The sequence below is a fragment of the Equus przewalskii genome, chromosome 22 (genome assembly GCF_037783145.1).
Source record: "Equus przewalskii isolate Varuska chromosome 22, EquPr2, whole genome shotgun sequence".
Lineage (NCBI taxonomy): Eukaryota > Metazoa > Chordata > Mammalia > Perissodactyla > Equidae > Equus > Equus przewalskii.
Window position 1 is genome coordinate 39,025,343 of NC_091852.1, and position 21,947 is coordinate 39,047,289.

Below are 21,947 nucleotides of genomic sequence, written 5' to 3' on the forward strand. Positions count from 1 at the left end.
GGCTTTAAGTTATGCTATGCACATGTGACACTTATTGACAGCAGTTTTAATTCCCTCTCAAGTGGAACACGTTACGTTTTTCTCTTTAAACAAAGCTCCCTAACTACTAGCCGTATGGCTCACAGCAAATTGCTGTATCTTTTTGATTCTCCATTTCCCCAGGATAAAACGTAGTGTTCACCCACCCATTTATAAAGGCATTATGAGGAGTAAGTCCATCAGGAGGAACAGACATCCCAGAGCAGCTCAGAGTACGATCTAGCTGGGGACAGAACTGGGAGTCGGCACAAGCAGAGGCTGTGGCTGAGGACGGGGTCTCAGAACACTCTACCTCGTGAGGGGCGAGCAAAGGGGGGAGCCCCAGGGAAGAAATGAGGACTGTAAACCCACTGTTTCTAACGGTTTCAGGGCTCCACTGTGGAGATCCTGGAAAGGACGGTGCAGATGGAAACAGCCCCTCACACAGCCTGCCCACCGACGTGTGGCGTTCCACATAACTAAGCGCCGGTGCAGCCAATGAAGCGTTGAGTGATGTAGACTGACGTCACTACAAACAGCAATACTTCTGTAGAGCATAAAACGATGAGCACGGTTAATGCTGAATGGAATCCAGACCAAGAGCAGTGGGGTTTACAATCCCAGGTGAGGCGGGTGGGGGACATGACCCAAGGGAAATTCTAGAATGACAATATGTGTAGTTTAAGAGCTCCTCTCCTCCCTCTGCGGGTGTTTATCAGAGAAGTGAGCTCTGACAGCTCAGCAGGAAGCCAGGGTGAACCTGCCGGTACAGCGGGGACTGTTCCCCCACTGAGCCTGCATCACGGGGCCTGCCCGTCACCTCCAATTCCCACCACAACAGCTCTTCTCCAGACAGAGTAGGAGTTCGCCCTCAGACTGACATGGGGAAAAGACAGGAAACGTACTTGTGCGCCTGGATTCGAATCTTATTACTAGAATTTGTGTGTGGTCGTGAGCAAATGACCTAACCTCCCTGAGCTCTTTCTTCATAAGGTGAGTGTGAGTTCAAGGTTTTAGAAGAATAGTAACCCTAGGCTATGGCAAGATCAAGGGAGTGAACAACTGAATCAGATGATCAGATAGGATGGAAAGTGTGTTTTGTGTGTGTTGTCTGCATTCATACTGCATCTCCTGGGACTGTGACAGGGCTTAGGGTAAGAGGAAGATGGTCAGGAAGGATCCAATTGCTGGAGGGGCTGGCAAATCATAGCCACAAGGATGGCAGAGATACCACAGGGTTGGCAGAGATATCACAATAGTGATAGTTTTATCGAGGTCAGGGAAGCAAACCATCCGGAACTGGCAGTGAGGAACCCGGGGAACGCCACCCTTTCTCACGACCCTGTAGTATACGGAGAGGTATATCAACCTCCCCACGAGAGGGCTGTGGAGGGAAATGGTTGACTAGGTTTCAGCCAAGGCAAGGAGGTGGAAAGAGGGATCTGGAAGGAGGTTGAGGTTGTGGAGGAGCTTGTTAATAATTAAACGATCATTTCCCAGGTGCAGTGGGAAATGTGCTTATAAAGCGCTGAGAGGAAATGGAAGAGGGGACTTCTTGATCAGCTTGGTAGCTTGGGAAGAATCAGGACAAACTTCTGAGAGGAGGGGCTATGTGACGAGGGTCCTGAAAGACAGTTTCTAGTTAGCAAGGTCAAGGGTGAAAGGAGGAGGAGGGAATGGTAAGCACCAAGTTTCAAGTGGGGGGATGGTGTTTCATGGAGATATGGCACCTGTGTGGTGTGTCATCAATGGCTGTGGTATTGCCACCAACGACTGTGGTATTGCCCCCAAGTGGCTGAATTGAAGAGTATGCTTCTGATCCAACTGAGAATACCTCTTGCTGGCCACATGGGACAGAGGTAAGAGGAAGGAAGCATGGTGTTGGTGAGAGTTTCACGGGCCTCCCCAGAGATCTTGCACCAGATGCTAAATTTCATTCTAGATCATCTTCTCACTAGTCATGGACTCTTCTTGTCTTGCCTAACCTCTAACCTTTTGTGTTTGACCTAATTCTCTTGTCTTGTTGAAAGTTGCAAATATTGTAAACAGTTTATTTTATGACAAACATTGATTACTATTTAAACACTTTGAAACACAGATACTCACGTTGGATAGCATACTAATTTTAGCATACATTAGAACACGAAAGACAATTTAAAAAAAGTATATAAACGGGTGGAGATGGCATAAATATTTAGGGCCAAATCACCGATTGGTTAGATCAAAAGGCTATTTATACCCTAGGCAATCTGCAAACTTTCAAGGTTAACAGGATTAACAATGAGCTCCCTAAATCCTAGGTATATGTGTGTGGGGGGTTACGCATACACATATTTAAGGACAGTGCTGTTGTGAGTACATTTATAAATGAAAGGTCAAATCCTGGAAGATTTGGGTCACGGAGTCAGGCACAAAGGGTCCTCATCTAGAGGAGGAAGGTGGGCACTTAGCCAGGGAAAGGAAGAGAGAGAGTTTAAAACTATGGTAGGGAGAAGTAGAGGAAGTTTTGATGTGAACAGCAACAAATTAAGAAATGGAATGAGTCTTTTCTATTAACCAGAACGACCGAAAGGTTATGAATTGCTCCAATCTAATGAGTGTACCTAACTGCTTATGGTGCCACAGGCATGGAGAAAAACCAATTGGTGTTGATATCCCAACCAGGCAACACTGCTCAATAAACAGGGAACACAGTGTTCCCTTCTCATTTTCTATTCTTTTTCATGAGGTCTCGCTCAACACAGCATGAAGAGCGGTCATACAAGGACAACGTCCCAGCTCTGACACAGGTGGTCACAGTCTCTTTGGGCTTCAGTTTTCTCATCAGGAAAGGGGATAATAAGGTATGTGGGATGCCTCCTAGTGCTGTGATAAAGGACTATAAAAGCATTTACTAGTTTCTTACGCAGCTTTGTTCCCACAGTAGAGTATCATGGACAGTGCTCCACGGCAACATACAGAGCTTTAACAAATCCTGTCACAGCTTCATGACATCCCACGGGATGCTTGTTCAACCACTGCCTTAGGCTACTCACCCAGGAAACACTGCACACATCCTCATACATGTGTCTAGAAAGATGCACCATTTGGTGCTTTTATTCTTAGGATTCTGAACCGCAAAAGCAGAAGGCTGGCTGGAGAGGCATGTGTATTTTAAACTTCCATAACGTGTCAGTGTCTAAAAAGGGGGTTCTAACCATCTCTTCGAGCAATAGGTATGTGAGTGTTAATTATCCAGGGCCTAACAGTATCTGACACTTGGAAAGAGCTCAATATTCTCTTTCACTTCAGAATTATCCAGAAACAACTTGACTTCATGTCCAGAAGACCAGATGTGGCCAGATAGTAAACTTGAGTATTTCCCTGGGGAGAAGAAAATGAGCAGGGATACTCAGAACAGAAGCAATGGAAGAAACCACCACACAGGTGACAAGATATTTTTAAGCACATGTCAAAGATCCTCAGCATCAGTGACAGGAGGAACTTGGAAAGCATTCATCCAGTTCCAGGAGGAGCTGAGGTCTCGGCGCAGACAGCGTGTTAGCACATCCCTTCTCCCCGGACTGAGCTGCTAGTTTGGAAATCTGGGTTCGAGTTGATGCTGATCCCTGCTCAGATACAACCCGAGGGGCAGATTCCGGGGCGAGCCCTCCCAGAGGGCAGCAGATACTTGGTTTCCAGCACTCTTGTGCCTGTATCTTCGTTTCTGTTACATTTTCAGGGAGCAGTATGGAAACCGGCTTTGAGGGGAGACGAGCTGGAGAGGAGCGTTAAGTGAAGAAGTGACATGGATGAGGGCTGTGGGGATAGAGAAGAGAGGGTGGATTCAAGGCACGTGAAGGCATGACGTGGAGAGACTCTGGATGTAGGGACGACACGGATCCACAGCAATGACCACCAGGTGGACGGCAGTGTCTCAGAATCATCAACTGAGCAAGTTACCAAAGAGAGGAGGAGGAGCTCGGGGGAGGGGGTTAGAGGCCAACTAAGAGGATAATTTAATCCTGAAGACAAAGTGTGAGGTATCCTTGGGACCTTGTCCTCTATCTTGTAGCCAGTGTGGGTCTTGAGGGGCACGTGGAGCTGGAAGTCTACGTGTGAGGCGTGGCTGAGGTCACAGACTAACCTGAATTCAGACCCCACAGGTCCCACTTACTAGCAAACGATCAATATGTCTGTGCTTAAGTTTCCTCAACTATAAACTGGAAAAACCATCCTTGATGCTGTGAATGAGATTACCTGATTTGTGGCACCTAGTAGGAACTCAAAAACTGGGAGCTTATGAGCATTTTGAATGACACTAAGGATATGCGGTGAGGAGGTGACAACAGAACAGGCTGGGGAACAGACCACAGGAAGAGTCAACCTCATATGGGAGGTAGCTGCCCCCACTTCTGGGACAGGTAAATACAGGAAGATGACAAAGGACAGGAATGCATGTAACTGGTCAAAGGGAGGGAGGAGGAGGAAGGTGAGTCCACGCCTAATAGCGTGTTGTCTTGTCAAGAGCAACAGACTCAACGAAGAGCAAAGGAGACGGGCAGGAAGCTGTGAGAGAGCAGCCAGGGTTTCAAACAGCTGCCGACAGGAATGGGAGAAAGCTAAGCACAGGCTTCCTGTGCAATTCTTTACCATAAACCTCCATTTCCATGATAAGAATCCATCCTCTGCCCTAGACCACTGGACCCCTCTGGCCAACATGTCCACGCTCACAACAGCAACCATTTATCGGGCAGGTAACATACACTAGATCCCAGAAAGGCACTTGCTAGAGACTCTGAACCCCCCAGGCCAAGACAAAGGAGGCACGTTATCCACACAGCACATGAAAGAAAACAGAAGCCTCAGGATTTGAAGGTCACACAGCTACGAAGTGCCAAGACAGAATGAATCCCGATCTGAGGGCAACACCCGTGCTCTTTCTAGTCAACATCTTTCTGCCTCAACCACTTTCTTGAAAGCGCCAGCGCGTGAACCATCTACATTTACTACATGTGAGAAAGATCTGGGAAATGCAACAGTGTATAGTTATACCTCGTAAGTAATGAATTAATCCCAGGTTTAGGACCCAATCAGATTTTCTTTCCAGTATCATGTATAATACTTTATAAATCCAAATCATTCTGAACGTGGAGTTCTGTACTCTGCTTTATTAAACAACCATATAGCAACCATTTTCTTAAGTCGTTACCTCCAAATGCTCGCACTTTGACAGCCAGAGAGATTTTCAAGAACTCCAGGCTGTCTCTCCTTTGGAATGATCATGTTCATTCAACCACTCAAAAAATAATGACTGAGTAACCAGAGGTCAGGCCCTGTCATGGGTGTTAGGGTCAAAGTGCGATCAGAACAGAGAGGGTCTTTGCCTCCACGTGGTTTATATTCTAGAGGGGAAAGTGGATGACATGTATCTAGTATCAAGTGCTAACAAATAATCAGAAAATGATAGGTGAGGGGTTGTGATGCTTTTGGTATACCCCATTATTTATTAGGTTGGACCACCTGAAACTGCTGATATTCAAGTATTTCTTGACATACAGAACGGGCAACTTCATATGGTTCAACCAGAGTTTCATTTCATCAGACAACAATCAAGGATGCTTCTTGATTCTTATTTTATTCTGTGTATGTTAAAAACCCCCACAATAAGAAGCTTAAAGCAGCTCTCTGGGTCTGCCCCCTCCCCCAGGGGCCCACACATCGCCCATCGGAGCTGGGGATGCTCTTCCAGGAGCCTCAAGCCTCTCAGATGACTGCTCACCTGTCGATGAACTGGTCGATAATGACGATGTCTCCGGGCCGAATCTCCTCCCTCAAGGAACCGCAGGCGGTGGTGACGATGACGTGTGTGCAGCCCTCCTCCTTCAGAGCCCAGATGTTCGCCCGGTAGTTGACTTCTGAGGGCATGATGCTATGCTGCCTCCCGTGCCTGTGGGAGGGACAGGAAATATGGTAGGGAGTGAGAGGGCGTTTTAACACTGTTAGAGAAGAAAACTAACCTACAGCAGTGCCTTCCGGCCCTTCAACCAAAGCACTTCCACTGGCAGAGGAAGAATTAGAAGGTCGGGCAATGACTAGTCCACTGTGAGTAGAAACTACTTGGTCTTAGGCGCACGCCAGCTGTACATTCTACGGATTTATTTTCCTGTCAAGAGTAGGTAATAACTTAATCAGAATTCACTCTCCAGGAAGATGTGCTGTCTCTGTCCTGGGGGGCACCAAACACCCCAGAATCTGGGGCATCTGGCCTTACACGAGCCATGAAACAGAACAAGACATGCCACTGAAGAAAGATGCAAAACAGAAACAGAAACTCAAGTTTCCAGCTGAATCTCTCCATTCCTTTCTGTCTGATCACCTAACTAAGTTAATGATTCATTTAAAACATTAGAGTCCCCAGTTGTTTATGAGGACATTAGAAGGTTTTGTCGAAAAGCCGATCACCTCACGCGTGACCACTGTTATGGGCTGAACTGTCCCCCCAAACTCCTATGGGGAAGTCCTGAACCCCGGTGCATCAGAATGTGACTGTATTCGGAGACGGGGTCTTGAAAGAGGTAATTAAGTTAAAATGAGCTTATTAGGGTGGGCCCCACCCCAACACCAATGGTGTCTTCAGTAGAGGAGGAAATCTGGACACACACAGAGGGAAGGACACGTGGAGACACAGGGAGAAGATGGCCATCTGCGAGCCAAAGGGACAGGCCCGGAACACGTCTTCGCTCCGGCCCTCAGAAGGATGCAGGCTGCTGACACCTTCGTCGTGGGCTTCCGGCCTCCAGAACTGTGAGGACACAACTTCTTTCCACCCAGCCTGTGCTCCTTTGTAACGGCAGCTTCGGAAAAGCTAATGAAACCACCAATGATTCCTGTCACACTTCAAATAAAATCCAAACATCCTACACCCACGGCCCTCACGCCATGTGGGCACCAGTCTACTAACGCCACCTCGGCCAGTCTTTATCCCTTCCTGTCCCAACTCAGCTCACTGGCTTCTCGCTGCTCATCCACGCTCATTCCTGCTCAGGCCTCGTCAGGTCACAGCTCCAGTGTCACCTCCTCAGAGAAGTGCTTTCCATGACCACTGCGTCTAAGTCACACCACTATCCCATGACCTTGTTTTTCTTTCTAGCATCCATCAGCAACTGAAACTTTTCCTTTTCAGTGTCCGTCTTTCCCACTAGAATCAGCCCCGAGAGGGCAAAGCCCCTGTCTGTCTCCTTGCTGGTACCTCGAACAGGAGCTGCCATGTGTAGCTCAATTTTCTGGACAAACAAATGTGTTTGGTGGCAATTCTTTGAGCACTTAAACACGCACACGTACACCCAGAGCATCAGTAAACAGCCAGTAAAGGGAACCCAATTTCTAAGATTATTTCTAAAATTCACACGTGTCAGATGGTTACTCACAAGCAGTATTTCACATGGAAAGTTAAAATTATTCTTGGCTGCTTCACAAACTACAAATATCACACATGCTGTTCTAGCACAGAAAGGCCACATGTCAAGAGCCCAGCGTTCTTCACATGTGATAACACTGAGACAGGCTTTCAAGGAAGTAACCGAACACACAAAAATCTCACTGTGTGCAATGATGATTACAAGTGTGGGCTTTGGAGTAACAGTGCCTGGGTTCAAACCCCAGCTCTGCCACCTACTAGCCATGTGACCTCATCAAAGCCACTCAGCTCTCTTGGCTCAATTTTTTTCATCTGTAAAACGCATAATAAAAATACCTGCACCACAGGGTCGTTATTAAATATCCCTTGTATCATCCCATAGATATGTTTTAAAAGCAACTTTAATGTCTTTTCTGGTCACTGACAACAGAATTATTAAAAACATTAACATAATTTGTATATAACTTCAGACAAGTGTATGATCAGGGTTTTTACCCTGAGTTCACAGATGTCCTCTCAGAGGGCGGAGGCCCAGGAATGCCCAGAAAGCACATGCATTTTTCTAAGACTGGGCTCCAAAACTCGGATTAGATTTTCAAAAGAAATTCAGACATCAAAAGCAGGTAAGAACCACTGTGTTAAAGGCTCAAATAGTTGACGGTGTGACACGCCCCAGTTCAGTGGGCAGGAGTATAAAATTAAGCGACTCTCCAGCAATGACCATAGACCAACAAAGAAGGTTGCCTGAAACCAACCCTGTGTGAGCATCTGAAACTAAAATTTAATTCTACTGCATTCAGCTGAGCTTTTTTAAATTTTATTTTTATAGAGGTCATACTGGCTTATAACACTGTGTGAATTTCAGGTGCACATTATTATATCTCAGTTTCCGCCACCAACAGTCTAGGTTTTACACATCACTATACATCTGTGCTCCTTTACCCCTTTCTCTCCCCCCCTACCCTCTTCCCCTCTGATAACCACTAATCTGTTCTCTTTATCCATGTGTTTATCTTCCATATATGGGTGAAATCATATGGTCTTTGTCTTTCCCTGTCTGGCTTATTTCACTTAGCATGACACCCTCAAGTTCCATCCATGTGGTCACAAATGGCATTTTGTCTTTTTTATGGTTGAGTAGTATTCCATTGTGAGTAGTATTCCATATACATACATACACGTCTTCTTTATTCCTTCATCAGTTGATGGGCACGTGGATTGCTTCCACGTCTTGGCTATTGTGAATAACACTGTGATGAACATGGGAGTGCATGAACCTCTCTGAATTGTTGACTTCATGTTCTTTGGATAAATACCCAGGAGTGGGATAGCTGGATCACATGGTAGTTCTATTTTTAATTTTTTGAAAAATCTCAATACTGCTTTCCATGGTGGCTGCAACAGTCTGCATTCCCACTAGCAGTGGATAAGGATTCCCTTTCCTCCACAGCCTCTCCAACATTTGCTATTTCTTGTCAATTATAGCCATTCTGACGGGTTTAAGGTGAAATCTCCTTGTAGTTTTGATTTGCGTTTCCCTAATAATTAGTGATGTTGAGCATGTTTTCATGTACCTCTTGGCCATGTGTATATCTCCTTTGGAAAAATGCCTGTTGATATCCTCTGCCCATTTTTTGTTCAGGTTGTTTGTTTTTATATTGTTAAGTTGTACATGTTCGTTATATATTTTGGAAATCAACCACTTGGTCAGACAGATGGTTTGCAAATATTTTCTCCCAGTTGGTAGGTTGTCTTTTTGTTTTGTCCAAGTTTCCTTTCACTTGCAGAATCAGTGAAGCCATTTCTGTTTCAAAAACGCAGTGTGGAAGAGAGAGCCTAGGGTGGTTCCCAAATTTCATGCTCTGAATAACTCCTCCTCCTCAACTGCAGGGGGACCCAAGACTCACTTCCAACCAATAGAATACAGCAAATGCGCTGGGAGGTCCTCCCAGAGTCAGGCTCCACCTGGCCAGCACACACTAGAGACTTCCTGCTGGCCTTGGAGAAGCAAGCAAGCTGTTGTCATATGAACTGCCCACGGAGAGGGCCACATGGCATGGAATGCGGACCACCTCTGAGAGCTGAAGGCCTCAGTCCTACAACCCGGAGGAACTGAATTCTGCCACCGAAGGAGAACCTGGAGCTCCAGATGAGAACAAGCCCTTGAATGACCTTGTGTGACCCTGAACAGAAGACCTGGCTAAGCTGTGCCCACGCTCCTGTTCACCTGGCAACTGAGTGATAACGTATGCTATTTTAAGCCGCTAAATTTGTAGTAATATGCTATGCAGCAGTAGAAAGCTAACAGATGTAGTCTGACTAATTTCTAACTGTGTGATAAACATAATTTGCCTCCTCTATAATACGGAACAGCACTAGCCTTGTCAAGAAAACAAGGGTGTGGACACCAGAGAAACCATTTCAGGGACCAGAAAGCCACTCTCTGAAAACTTAGAACTATTGCCACACAAGGGGTCATGAATGAAGCAGTTTTGCTTTAACTTGTTAATTAGAAAAAGAAGAAGGAAAGAGAAACAGAAGAAAACATTTCTTCCTGTAGCTAGAACTGAAACCAGAGCTTCGACTGTAGTCAGACTCATCTTATCACTCACTGCATTATTCTAACCACTTTCTCAACCTAAGCTGGGGGATGGCGGTGGGGGGGAGTGGGTCTTGATCTCAAAAGTCAATAAAACTTCCCCAAACCCTAAGTGGTCAATCACAGTGACTAAGATGCCCTGGCTCCAGCAACGCATAAAATCTCATACCTGCATCACTACTCTTTCTAGAACTTAACTTTAAATTCTCCTTTAGTAACATTCAAAATGTTTTGAAATACATTACCGTGCAAGGAGAATGCAGTCAACATTCTTTATCTTCCCCAAAATTAAGGCATCAGAAGGCTGCACATAATGAAAAATGGTTACAACTCAGTGAGTTGAAAACATACATATGAATGATTAAAAAGCTGCCATTTCAACGGTTCCACCACAACAGGATTCCCAGAAACTTGGAGTCTGAAGATACGCTTCAAAGAAGTAAAGAGTCTGGATTTGAGGATCGACTTGATCACCCCATCAGTCCTCACTGAGCCCTCTCTGAGCACAGAGAGTCACCGGAAGGCCACCCTGGTGCGTGGGGAGGTCCCCTTTAGTAAGAGCTCTTTGTAGCAAGCACCCCAGGGCACTCTGATGATATGATCGTCAACTACACATGTGTCAAGGGTATCTGGCAGGTTCAAGAACAGGTGTGAGAGTGAAACGTGGGAAGGACAGGAGGCCCTTGTCATGGAATTTAGGAACTCAGCACTGGAACTGTGTGCCACGTTACCCGGGTTTAAGATGGCCATGCAGTGACCTGAGGTCATGGAGGGAAAGGTCCTGAGAACCGAGGAGGTGAAGACAACGTGAGGGGAAGAAGTGAACTGAGCCGACCGCAGGGCTTGGAGGACGTGAGGTCCATCTAAGGACTTGGCTGAAAAGGAGAGAGTTTAGTTGGGACTGCCAGACGCAGGATCCTGGTGGGAGGATGAGAGGAGCTGCCATGTCTGGAAGGAGCACTATGGAATCAGGAGGAGGGAGACTCCCGCGCCCTGGCTGGGTGACATGTGGGCTGGAACAAACAGCCTCCTTTTAACAGAAAGGAGGAGTTTTATTTCCAGTTCAGTTATGCAATCATGCGGTGGATCCCTGAGAAACCCCCCTTTGGGCAGGGCTTCCTAAGGAAAGGCCGCTTGGCAATGACATTTCCTCCCATCTGTAATCAGTCTATCTGCTAAATTAGTGTGGTGTGACATGTGGGCCCCAAATTAGAAGCTGATTTGGATGCAGAGACCTGAAAAGTACCGTTGCTGTGTCTGCATGAGCATCTGGCTTCCAGGGACAGAAGTTGAGAAGTTAGTGCACATGTTCAAAAGCCACGTTCTCTCCCGTATGCCCCAGGTATCCTCAGGGCCACTGTCTCAGCTGGTGGGACCCAGTGCCAGGACTCCGGCCCCTCTCAGCCTGGGGGAGGCAGCCCTGGGCTGCCAACACAAAAGCAATTTAAAAAATTTTTAAATTTTTTAAAATTTTTAATCTTAAAAACCAAGCCAGCAAGGAGAAAGGAAAAAGCTAGTTTGTCTCCACTAATTGGAGACTAACCTTGCCAAACGGAGTATCCACATATTTTTCAGTTCTTCCTTCTAAGATTTCTGAATCATCCAAGCCTGTTCCGCCGATGATTCCAATCTAAGGGAGATAAGAAAAAGATACCATATTTGATCATTTTTCATTAAAAACAAAACATTATTTTCAAAAAATTCATTTATTTATACTCAACTGCTCTTCTCCATTCTCGCTAAGCCCTATGTTTTTAAAAATCAGAACATTAGTGAAAAACAATCATTCATTCAACAAACATTTGAAAGCCTACTATATTCTAGTAATAACCAAAGTATGAGGCTATTGGACTCTTATCATATTTATTGGACTATCTGAATAGCAAATTAGCAAACAAAGGTACTTTAACTAGCTTAAGTTAGAAAACCAAACCTAAAAATAAATAAATGTGGGGGCCAGCCTAGTGGCACAGCACTTAAGTTTGCACGTTCCACTTCCGTGGCCCGGGTCCACTGGTTCAGATCCCAGGTGCGGACCTATGCACCGCTTGTCAAGCCATGCTGTGGCAGGTGTCCCACATATAAAGTAGAAGAAGATGGGCACAACGTTAGCCCAGGGCCAATCTTCCTCAGCAAAAAGAAGAGGATTGGCAGCAGATGTTAGCTCAGGGCTAATCTTCCTCAATAAATAAATAAATAAATAAATGTGGTTGTGGGAAGGACTCTCTAATCAATCTTATTTTCTCTACTAAATAGGCTATGGCATAAAGAATGTTCAAAAGACTGCTGGGATAGAAAATACTCAGTATAGCCATTTGGTAATGATTGCTCCTCATTACCCCACTTGATAAAGCAACAGAGATTTCTCTTTCCTATGCCACTAAAATCACAGAGCTGTAGGGGATGAGATAGAAGAGTCTGGAATAGCAGGAAACGTTAGCCTCATGTATATTTATGAAATCCAACTGTCCTTCATACACATATGTAAATATAAGTAAGTAATTCAAAGGGAGTTCTAAATTTTTTTTAAGTTCAAGTGTTGAAGTGCATTTTCCAGAGATTAATTTAACAGTTCTTGTCTTCAGGGATTAACTGGAGTTAAAGAAACTCGGCACCACCCTCTAGAGTAATCCAATTCGATGACTAAGAAACACAAACAAGAACAATTACACAAATAACTAAACATTAACTGAACTGTTAACGAAAAATGAAATAACTGAAACTAGGAAGGTTTCCCTGGGCTGATAATTCCTAGAGGAGAAACAGTAATTAAATTGTCCTGTTTAGATTTAAACAGGCTGTAGAGAGAACACTATACTGGAAATCTAACGGAAAGGGAACTGAGCACTTCCTTTTGTCAATGAAAAGTTTTAAATCTGTTGTCACTTGAATAAAATTTCTACTAAATAGAAAAAGTAGCTCCTTGAGAGAAAATTCCAGAGTTAAGAACTCGCTGAACAACTGAATGAAATATTTTCAGATCAGGTTCCACAAGTTGATTTACGTTAATACCTTGGAAAATGGTTACCTCTCTGGCCCTCAGTTTCCTGAAAAAGAAAAATCCAAAGAAGAAGATAATAAGGACATTTTAGGAAGATTTCACAGAAGAACTGCAGGTTACGGGGTTGAGAACTTCGTGTCCCCACAACTTCCTTAAGCGGCTAAAACAGTTTGTGAAGTTGGTGCCACCTTGTGGTGCATTGTTGGAACCACAGCAGGTTACCCGTTCTAGCCAACCCATTTCTTTCTGACAGTTTTCAAACCAACAAAAGTGGTCACTTAAGTCAGTACATTTAAATCACGCCAATTCAGTAGATGTTTTTTAAATAACACTGTTTGATGCAATGCTAAGCCTTCCTCTAGCTGGCTTCTCCGTTTTATCCTCCATTTCACATTCTCTGAAGCACCAAGATCACGGGGGGCCTAATGCACGGTCCAGCCCATGGCATCGCCCAGAACACAGAACCGAACTGCGGACTCTAATTATCTGGGATTCTGCTGCTCATGGAAACTTCTGGTTTTTTGTTGTGTTTGCTTATTTCCACTTTGACTTGGTTGATTCTGAATGCTCCCTGGGCCGTGGCCCCCCCATTCCGGATTCAGCACTAACTCTCGGACTTGTACACACGAAACACAGCCCACACCGTCTTCTGAAACCACCCTCTCGGTTCAGGAAGCATCGCAGCCGCGGGTGAGAAACGCTGACCAGGGGTCCTGCCGAAGTTCAGGCCGTCGAGCCCACCCTCACGGCCCCAAGCTTCAGTCCACACCACGCTGGCTGCACGAGGACTGCATTAGAAGCTGGTACTCAGCCCTCAGCGAGGAACATGGAGTGCTGGCCACGAAAAGAAGAGCTGCTCCTGCTCGCCAGAAAGGCCAGGGTGGGGCCTCCGGCTCTGGAATTATCTGCAGGTGGGCACATCCGGTCACCCAACCGGCTCTGCTTGTTTATGGAAAACCGTATCTAGCAAGGGTTACAGGACAAGTGTAGCGACTGAGTACTGCCTCACCAGGGACCTCTAACCATTTTCCTGCTGCAGAGGGAGGCCAGCAGTGCCAAGATGTGGCAATGCCGCCACCTGCTGGCCCATAGCAGAGTACGACTAGGACGAAACTCCCAAGCACGGATGGCCTAATTCTGTCCACCCCTTAGCCTCCAAATTCAACAGTCAACTCAGGCCCTGCCGTGGTAATAAAGGAACTGGGTCTCAGCACCTACACGTCACAGGCACTGTGCTAACCGCCTCAGCGGCCTCACGTCCTCTGATCTTCTCATCCGCCCTATAAGATAGGCCCTGCAGTATTACACCCATTTTACAGAGAAGGAACGCATACAAATCAAGACACTTCTCCAAGAACAAATCATAAGCATCAAAGCTGGAAGAGGAACCCAGCTCTTTCACACTCACCCACGATGACGGACCAGCTCCCAACACCCCCTGGAGTCCTTTATAACGTCAGACCCTATGAGAAAAGTTTCACTGCCTCCATGTACTGAGGAAACTGATGCTCAGAGGGGTCAAGTTCTGGACCAAGGTCACAGAGCAAGCACAGAAACGATGACTCTGGGCGTCTAAGTGAACCTGGAGGGGAGAGGGGTCTCCATCGGTGACATCAGCCACACTCAGACAGCAATGACAAGACCTTACCAGGCCTCCTGGGCCAGCAGCATCAGCCCTCAGTCCAGGCAATCCTAGGAGGCCTAGGAAATGTGTTCGAGGACCGAGATGGAATTTCTGGGCCAATTCTGCCCAGCCAGGACTTCTTCATTGCACGTGATAAAGTTCTGAAACAGGGACCTCCAGTCAATCAAGGTCATTGGCAAATTTTAACAATTAGTGGTCCATCCCACACTTTCCATGATGGAGCAGCCAGTCAATCTCCACAAAAAGAGGAGAGCGTCTGCCTTCCTCTCTTAGACCTGAAAGCATTTCGTCTAAATGCTGGCTTACCTGGCCGGAATGCGTACTTCCAGCAGTGGCGAAGGGCTCACACTAACCCCTCCCCTGCGTCTATGTCCACTGGTACCTGGACCCAGGGAACCTCACATAGCTCACCTGGTTTCAGGAACCACTCACCATGACTTTGGGGCAGGGACACGCTACCTCAAGGAGCCCAGCACTCAGTGACGGCATTCTCAAAACCCCACACCTCCAAGCTGTGGAGACCAGCTCATGCCAGGGAGACGGCTGCCTCTGGGTGCCTCAAGCTCACGAGGAGGCAAGGGAGCCAGAGCTCGAGCTGGCGGCACTCCCTGATCTCAACATCTCAGTCCTTCGGCTCTGGTTGCCACTGGCAAGTCTATGCAAGCACACAGCCTTCTTGGGCCGACCTGGCTTGGAGGCCTCCCAGGGCCTTGCAAACTCCTGGAAGTCCAGCTGTATGGGGAGAGAGTGGCCCAATGTCCAGTCTGGGAGGCCTGTTCAAAACCTGCAATGTGGTCCACGAAGATAACTGGGGCTCCATCTCTGACATGACTCCCCCTCTGTAAGCCAGCCAGGTAGGTGATGGTTACGAGCTGAAATGCTTCCCCCAAATCCGTATATTGAAGTCCTAACCCCCAATACCTCAGAGTGAGACCATATTTGGAAATAGGGTTTTTGAGGAGGTAATTAAGGTTAAATGAGGTCACAGGGGGTCCCTAATCGAATATGACTGGTGTCCCTATAAAGGGAGATTAGGACACAGACATACAAAGAGCAAAGACCATGTGAAGGCACAGGAAGAAAGCCACCTGGAAGCCAAGGAGCGAGGCCTCAAGAGAAACCAACCCTACAGACACCTTGATCTTAGACTTCCAGCCTCCAGAACTACGAGGCTAAATTTCTCCTGCTTAAGCTACCCAAGCTGTGGTCCTTTATGGCAGCCCAGCAAACTAATACAGTAATGCTATGCAGTCGTGCGCCACGTAACAACGTTTCAGTCAACCACAGACCACATATACCATGGTGGTCCCATGAGATTAGCACCATACGGCCTAGGTGTGTAGTAGGCTGTGCCATCTAGGTTTGTGTACATGCACGCTATGACATTCACACAACAAAATCACCTAACAACACGTTTCTCTGAATACATCTCCATCATTAAGCAACCCATGACTGTATTTTGCTCAGAAATAACCTGAGGGCCCAGAGCATCTTTGTTTTTTATTTAACCAATCTCCTCTTGAAAAATCAAGATACTACTCTAACAGGTAGACACTCTCTGGAAGATACAGTTCCCCTCCTGAGATGGCCCGCTACTTTGAGGAGGGTTTTCCTCAGTGCTCACTGTAATCTGTAGAGCTCTCCTTGGCTTGTGGATCAGCGGCAGGTTCCTCCCAGTGCTCCTCCTGGGTCCTCTGCTGGATTCTAGAATCCCCCAGGATGCTGTCAATACCAAAGCCCAGGGCCCAGACTCCAGAGAATCTCATTAACTGGGCAAGGCAGAGTTCGTTTTCTTCAAGGTCCCCAGGTGGTTCCAGTGTGCAGCCAGATTTGAGCACCATTCCTCTAGGGCCCAGATCCTAAATTTTAAAATCTGGGCCAGCCAAGCATCATAGGCTGAATAATGGCCCGTGAAAGAGATCTTATCTGCATCTTAATCCCCAAAGCCTGTGAACACTACCTTAGCCAATTAAGGTTCTTGAGATCCATAATCTGGGATTATGGGGTGGGCCCTAAATGTAATCACCAGAGTCCTTATAAGGTCAAATGAGAAGGCGATGTGATGTTGGAAGCAGAGGGATGCTGGGTGGTATGATGCCGGCTGTGAACCAAGGGATGCTGGTGACCTCTAGAAGCTGGAAAAGGCAGGGAAATGGATGCCCTGTTATATCCTCCAAGAGGATCTGCCCTGCTGACACCCAATTGTAGCCCCGTAGGACTCATCCTGGACATCAGCCCTCCAGAACTGCAAGAGAGACATTGCGCTGTTTCAAGCCATCCAGTCCGTGGTAACTGTTACAGCAGCCACAGGCAACTAGGACACTAGGGCCCCCCTGAGGAGCTGGGTGAAAATGCAGACACACTTCCGTGGGCATCTGACTCCACTGAGGCTCTTTAAAACCCAGACCCTGGGCCCCGCCCCCAAGAATTTCTGATTCAGCAGGACTGGGGTGGGGCCCAAGAATCTGCATTCTAACAAATTCCCAGGTGGGCTTGGAGAACCACCGCTGTAGATGCTTCTGAGGCACAGACTAGGATGCCACGATCACAATCCCAGTGAAGGACCTGGAGTCCATTGCACACAAAAGTTTCTATCACCTGTTTCCTCATCTGCACCTAGAAGGGGAAGATTTTTCCTTAATTCAGAGAACTGTGAACATCAAATGACATAATGCATTATTACCTGTCACTGTTTCTGTACACACTCCCACCTCCAGCAAAACCTAACCAAATCAAAACAAACTTTCTCAAAGCAAGAAAAAATGCCCCTTATCTCTTTCTCTGCTGGTCAGGACGCAAACCTGGCTGCTCCGACGTCTCCTCACCGGGCCATCTCTGTCTCGGGGATTTAGTCCAGGGCCCTCACCCGAGCATGAATCGGCTCTCCTGGGGGTGTCTGGAAACCCAGGGGACATTTCTGGCTGCCACAATGACTGGGGGAGTGCTACTGGCATTGGCATTTTGTGGGGAGGGGCCAAGATGCACCATCCATCCTGCAATGCTCAGGACAGTCCTACAGAAGGAGGAAGGTCCTGCCCTAAATGCCATTGTGTCCCTAGGCAAAAAATGAAGACTCACTGGTCATCTGGTTTCCAGTTGTGGCCTGTGGGTTGTCCCCCAGGTTCGGAGGGTCACTCAAGGCCTTTCATTCTGAAGGCCTTTGCTGGCCACAGACAGCCAGCCAAAAAAAGAGCTTACCAGGCCTGTTCTCCACAGTCTAGACTCCACGACTTGCCCCTTCCCCTTAATACCATTTGTTGAGAGGCCACCGATGAGGGAACCATATCCCCTCCTTGCCATAGCAACCAAGATTACATCATATTTATTTTTAATCCTCCAGAGCAAAAGCTGGGCAGCTGCCGGACGGGGCCATAGCCCATTGAAGGAACCCTCAGAATGCCCTGTCCGGATGCCAAGGACAGGTTCAGCCCTCTTCGTGGTGAAGCACACCACCCGCCCGTGGCTGATAAGGACGACACCTCCCTGAGGTCCACCCAGAAAACGGCTGTTCTCAACACCACGGGAGAGCGCCCCATGGGCACAGGGAGGCAGCCTGCTTTACGCCCTCACTGCACACTCCCTCTGCCTTAAGGCTGCAGGATCTCCTTACTCCACAACGAAACAGAGCAGAGACCACACGTCACATTTCAGAAATGCCTCAGAACATCCAGCTGGTGGAACGCCAGGCTCTAGGCCCAATTCTGTCACTATCTAGGGCCAACTGTGTAAGTCTGGACACCTCAGTTGACCTTTCTGGGCCTCAGCTCTACGTCCACAAAAAGGGGTTTGTGTGGCTATATGGTCTCAAGGAACGTTCCAGCTCTACCTTCCACGATCTGAGGATAGGATATGGCTTCTATAAGCCTGCTTTGCTCTGGACACTGGCACCTCGTGTTTTCTATGTGGGATGTTGGTTCAGCAGTTGGGGGACTGCAGTTGGCATCATGGATTCTCAACAGCAAAGTGGTCACCTTCCCATCCTCAGAGACAGAAAGCAGCAGGCAGGCCTGGCACTATGTGGACCTCAACTTTATAGTGAGCTGCTCGCCAGGACCAAATATCTGCCTCCTTCAATAATCACCTCGGGGCTCGACCACAGCGCCCACTCTGCACTTAGCGCACCAACCCAATATCACAGGGCCCCTGGGTGCAGGGAGAATGAGGAACCAGATTAAAGCGACACTGTCATAAATAGCATCCCTCTCTGTTTTCAATATCACTTGAACTGCATTCCCGTAAGGGACAGGTCAGAGTTTCCTGCTTGCCCACTGAAGGCTGGGGGCTCATGACACCTATCATGACCATTCAATTGTTGGAGAAAAGATATTCAAAATTACTCTCAGCTCCCCTACTTAGAAGCACTACCATTTAATAAGTTTCAACCACGTGCTGGGCAGACAACACAAGTCTAAAAGTCCCAGGAAACTCTGCGGTAAAACCCCCACTTACAGATAGACACCTAAGGACCTCGCTTCCTTTGCACAGGAGCTTCATAAAAATGCTTTCTGCCTTGTTCTCAGTGACTGGTGAGGGAACAGCGTTCCACCAATATCTGTTGAATGCAAGATCCTTTTCAAAATGGCAAAAGGAGTTTCATAAGGAAGTGTGACTGCGACCCCCCCTTCTCCCCATCATAAGTGTCTCATTAAGAGCTGCAAGGACCTAATAAATGAATCCCTCTGGCTCATTACACGCTGACCCCAGAGATTTGTCTTCTCCCTGGATAAGTGAACACAAAGCGGGGAATCACAAGAGATTCCCGAGAAGGCGGTGGACCTTCCTATCCCATCCGCCAAGAATTTCTCAAGTCAAACAAGTAAGGTGGGTTCTTAGCCAATCACAAACAGCCTAGAAGAGATCTGAAGATTGATCACCAGTTCTTCCCTAGGCTCTGTGACTCTTCACTCCCTCCCAGGCACCAACCAGGAAAGAAGTGTTTGTTTAAAAGCCCCAGGGAAGCTCGCGGCTCGCTTCAGAATTCCAGCCCTTCTCTGGCCCAAGCTCCCACCGCAGGCGATCCCTTGTACGCAGACCTCTGAGGTCCGAGGGCACGAGAAAACTGACTTCTAACTTTCCAGGTTGCAAACAAAGCAGTTTAAAGCCAGAGTCCTCCAAACAGGGAGGAGCCCTGTACTGTCTTCCACTTCGGTGCTGTAAAGAAATCTCAGAATCCCAAAGCATTGCGCTGCAGGGGAAAACCTCAGAACAGAGATGTCCTTTGGGAAGGAAAAAACAAAGCCAGAAGCTTGCAAAATGGCAAGCACGCAGTTCTCCCACGTGGTCCGTGGGGCAGCGAGCCTAGCAGAGCGGAAGCGTGAATCTGGCGGCGCTCAGAGAGAGCTCTCACCAGCTGCAGGGCCCCCTCACCTGGCACACGTGCTAGCCTCAGCCAGGCGCATCTCCCCGGAAAGGAATGGCGCCTGGGAAGGGTTGGGGGGCGGGCGCAGCCCCCGCACTGTCCCTCTCCAAAGGCCAGCGCACGCCCTGCCTGGTGCGGATGCAGCTGTGCGAGTTTGCAAGCGTTCCCTGTCCCCTCGCTCCCCGCCCCTGGGAGACCAGGCCCGGGATGCCGTGCCCCAGACCCTCCCCGCCGCGACGAGGGCGCACAGGCAGGACGTAAGGCCTGGAGGCACGATCCCCCGGGGCAGCAACGAGAGAGCACAGGGCAGGGCGGACCGAAGCCGCCGGTACCAGTAATCTCACCTTCACAGTCGCGGGGTTGGCACCTGGGGCCATGTCTGCGCGAGGAGGGCTCGGCAGCCTCTCCAGGCGCGGGCAGCAGGCGGGCGCGTGGGGCCAAGAAGCTCACCGCCAGACGGAGCCAAGCGAAGTCCGGGAGCGACCCTGGCTCCTCCTCTTCCTCCCGGGGACAGCTGGATTGGCTGCTTGTGTGGCATCGCCCCCTCCACCGCGCTCCTCAATTCGAGGTTACCGCGTCCCGCCCCTTGGGCGGACCTTTCCGTTCTGTGGTTTTCTTCACTCCGGGTTGTAACTAACAGGTCCATAATGATAATGGAGACGGTTACTTGAGCGCTTGTATTGTCCCAGACTCTGTGCTTTGCACTTTAATCAGCCTTGTTAATTTTCATAAGAACCATAGAGCGTTAGCTGCGTCTAAGGCGTTGTCTGTAAAATCAGGCCCATTTGCCTTCCAGAAGTTCTCATGGGAGGGAGATTCCTCCAGAGGAAGGAACTGGCTGTTCCCGAAGGTTCCCTCCAGCTGTCAACCTGGGGCGGGGCGCGGTTTGCTCTTCCTACCCAGGTGACCCGACCCGACCAGGGGTTTGCTCCTTTGCCTGAATTCCTGGAGGACAGAGCAGGAATGGGGTTGACCCGAGACTCAGGGATGACAAAAAGGAAATACACAGGGTTACATATGCAGGATAAACTTTCTGATTTACGAACTATGGCTTATTGATCTTCAACCTGAGGGGAGAGTTTTAAAGGGGATAAGGCGCTGCCTCACTCCCACCCCGGCTATCTTTAACCCCACCCACCTCGGACAAGGGCCCATACGCCTAGGTTCAGAATCCAGACTCATGTCTTCATCATTCAACACTGGCTGGTCACCACCATCTCGGCCCCGCCCCCTGCCCCAAACACACACACAGCAGACACACACCCCAACACCACCACCAGCCTCCACTGGGATAATCCCTTACTCTCAAAATCCCAATCCTCTCCCTACTGGGGTAATCCAATTTACCCTCCTTTGATGGATTAAGCTCTCCTAAACAGAATGGGTGAGAGTAATGTTCTGAGATGCAGAAATGCGGCAGATTACTCTGGGGGTGGGAGGATGGCTGTGGAAGTGAAATGAGAAGAAAAATGTTAAAAAATCTTCCCCAGAGCACAAACTTTGAGATGAGCTTTGCTAGCGGCGTCTGGGCATATTCAGCATACTCAAGTGTTGTTTAAAACTAACTAGGTCTTTCTGTCCCTCCTTACTATGTGAGTGAGCTGTCTTTCCCAGGAAGTCAAGGTCCAAACATCAAGATCCAGCCTCACTAGGCCAAATGCAGGCTGAAGATGAAAACTAAAGAGAAAAATCCAGACAGTCAAGGGAAAAGAAATTCAGTCTTCAAGGCTGCACACAGGCTGGTGGGAAGGCGCCAACCAGCAAGCCCTTCCGGGACGTGGTTTTCTAGGAGCCGGTCTGCTGATCGCTGTGTTGGGGAGCAGGAGACCCGTTACTCACAGGGGAACCACTGCAGGATACAGGTACCCTCACTTTTATTGTCACTTCATAATTAGGAGGTCTTGACCAACTTACATGCTTTGATGT

At 48.0% G+C, this 21,947-nt stretch overlaps 1 protein-coding gene across 2 annotated transcripts in view; it reads right to left on the minus strand.

The window, feature by feature from the left end:
* Positions 1-20,857, minus strand: part of LOC103558799 (S-methyl-5'-thioadenosine phosphorylase-like) — a 35,126-nt gene extending 14,269 nt beyond the window's left edge. The window contains exons 1-4 of one of the 2 annotated variants that reach the window (XM_070589699.1): positions 20,366-20,857; positions 11,560-11,646; positions 10,262-10,320; positions 5,780-5,947 (exon numbers count right to left, since the gene is read on the minus strand). In XM_070589699.1, coding sequence (XP_070445800.1) covers positions 5,780-5,947; positions 10,262-10,320; positions 11,560-11,646; positions 20,366-20,398 — 347 coding nt within the window. In that variant the 5' untranslated portion in view covers positions 20,399-20,857. The remainder of the gene's footprint in view (positions 1-5,779; positions 5,948-10,261; positions 10,321-11,559; positions 11,647-20,365) is intronic. The other variant, XM_070589700.1, reaches the window with a different exon arrangement.
* Between the last annotated feature and the right edge of the window lie 1,090 nt (positions 20,858-21,947).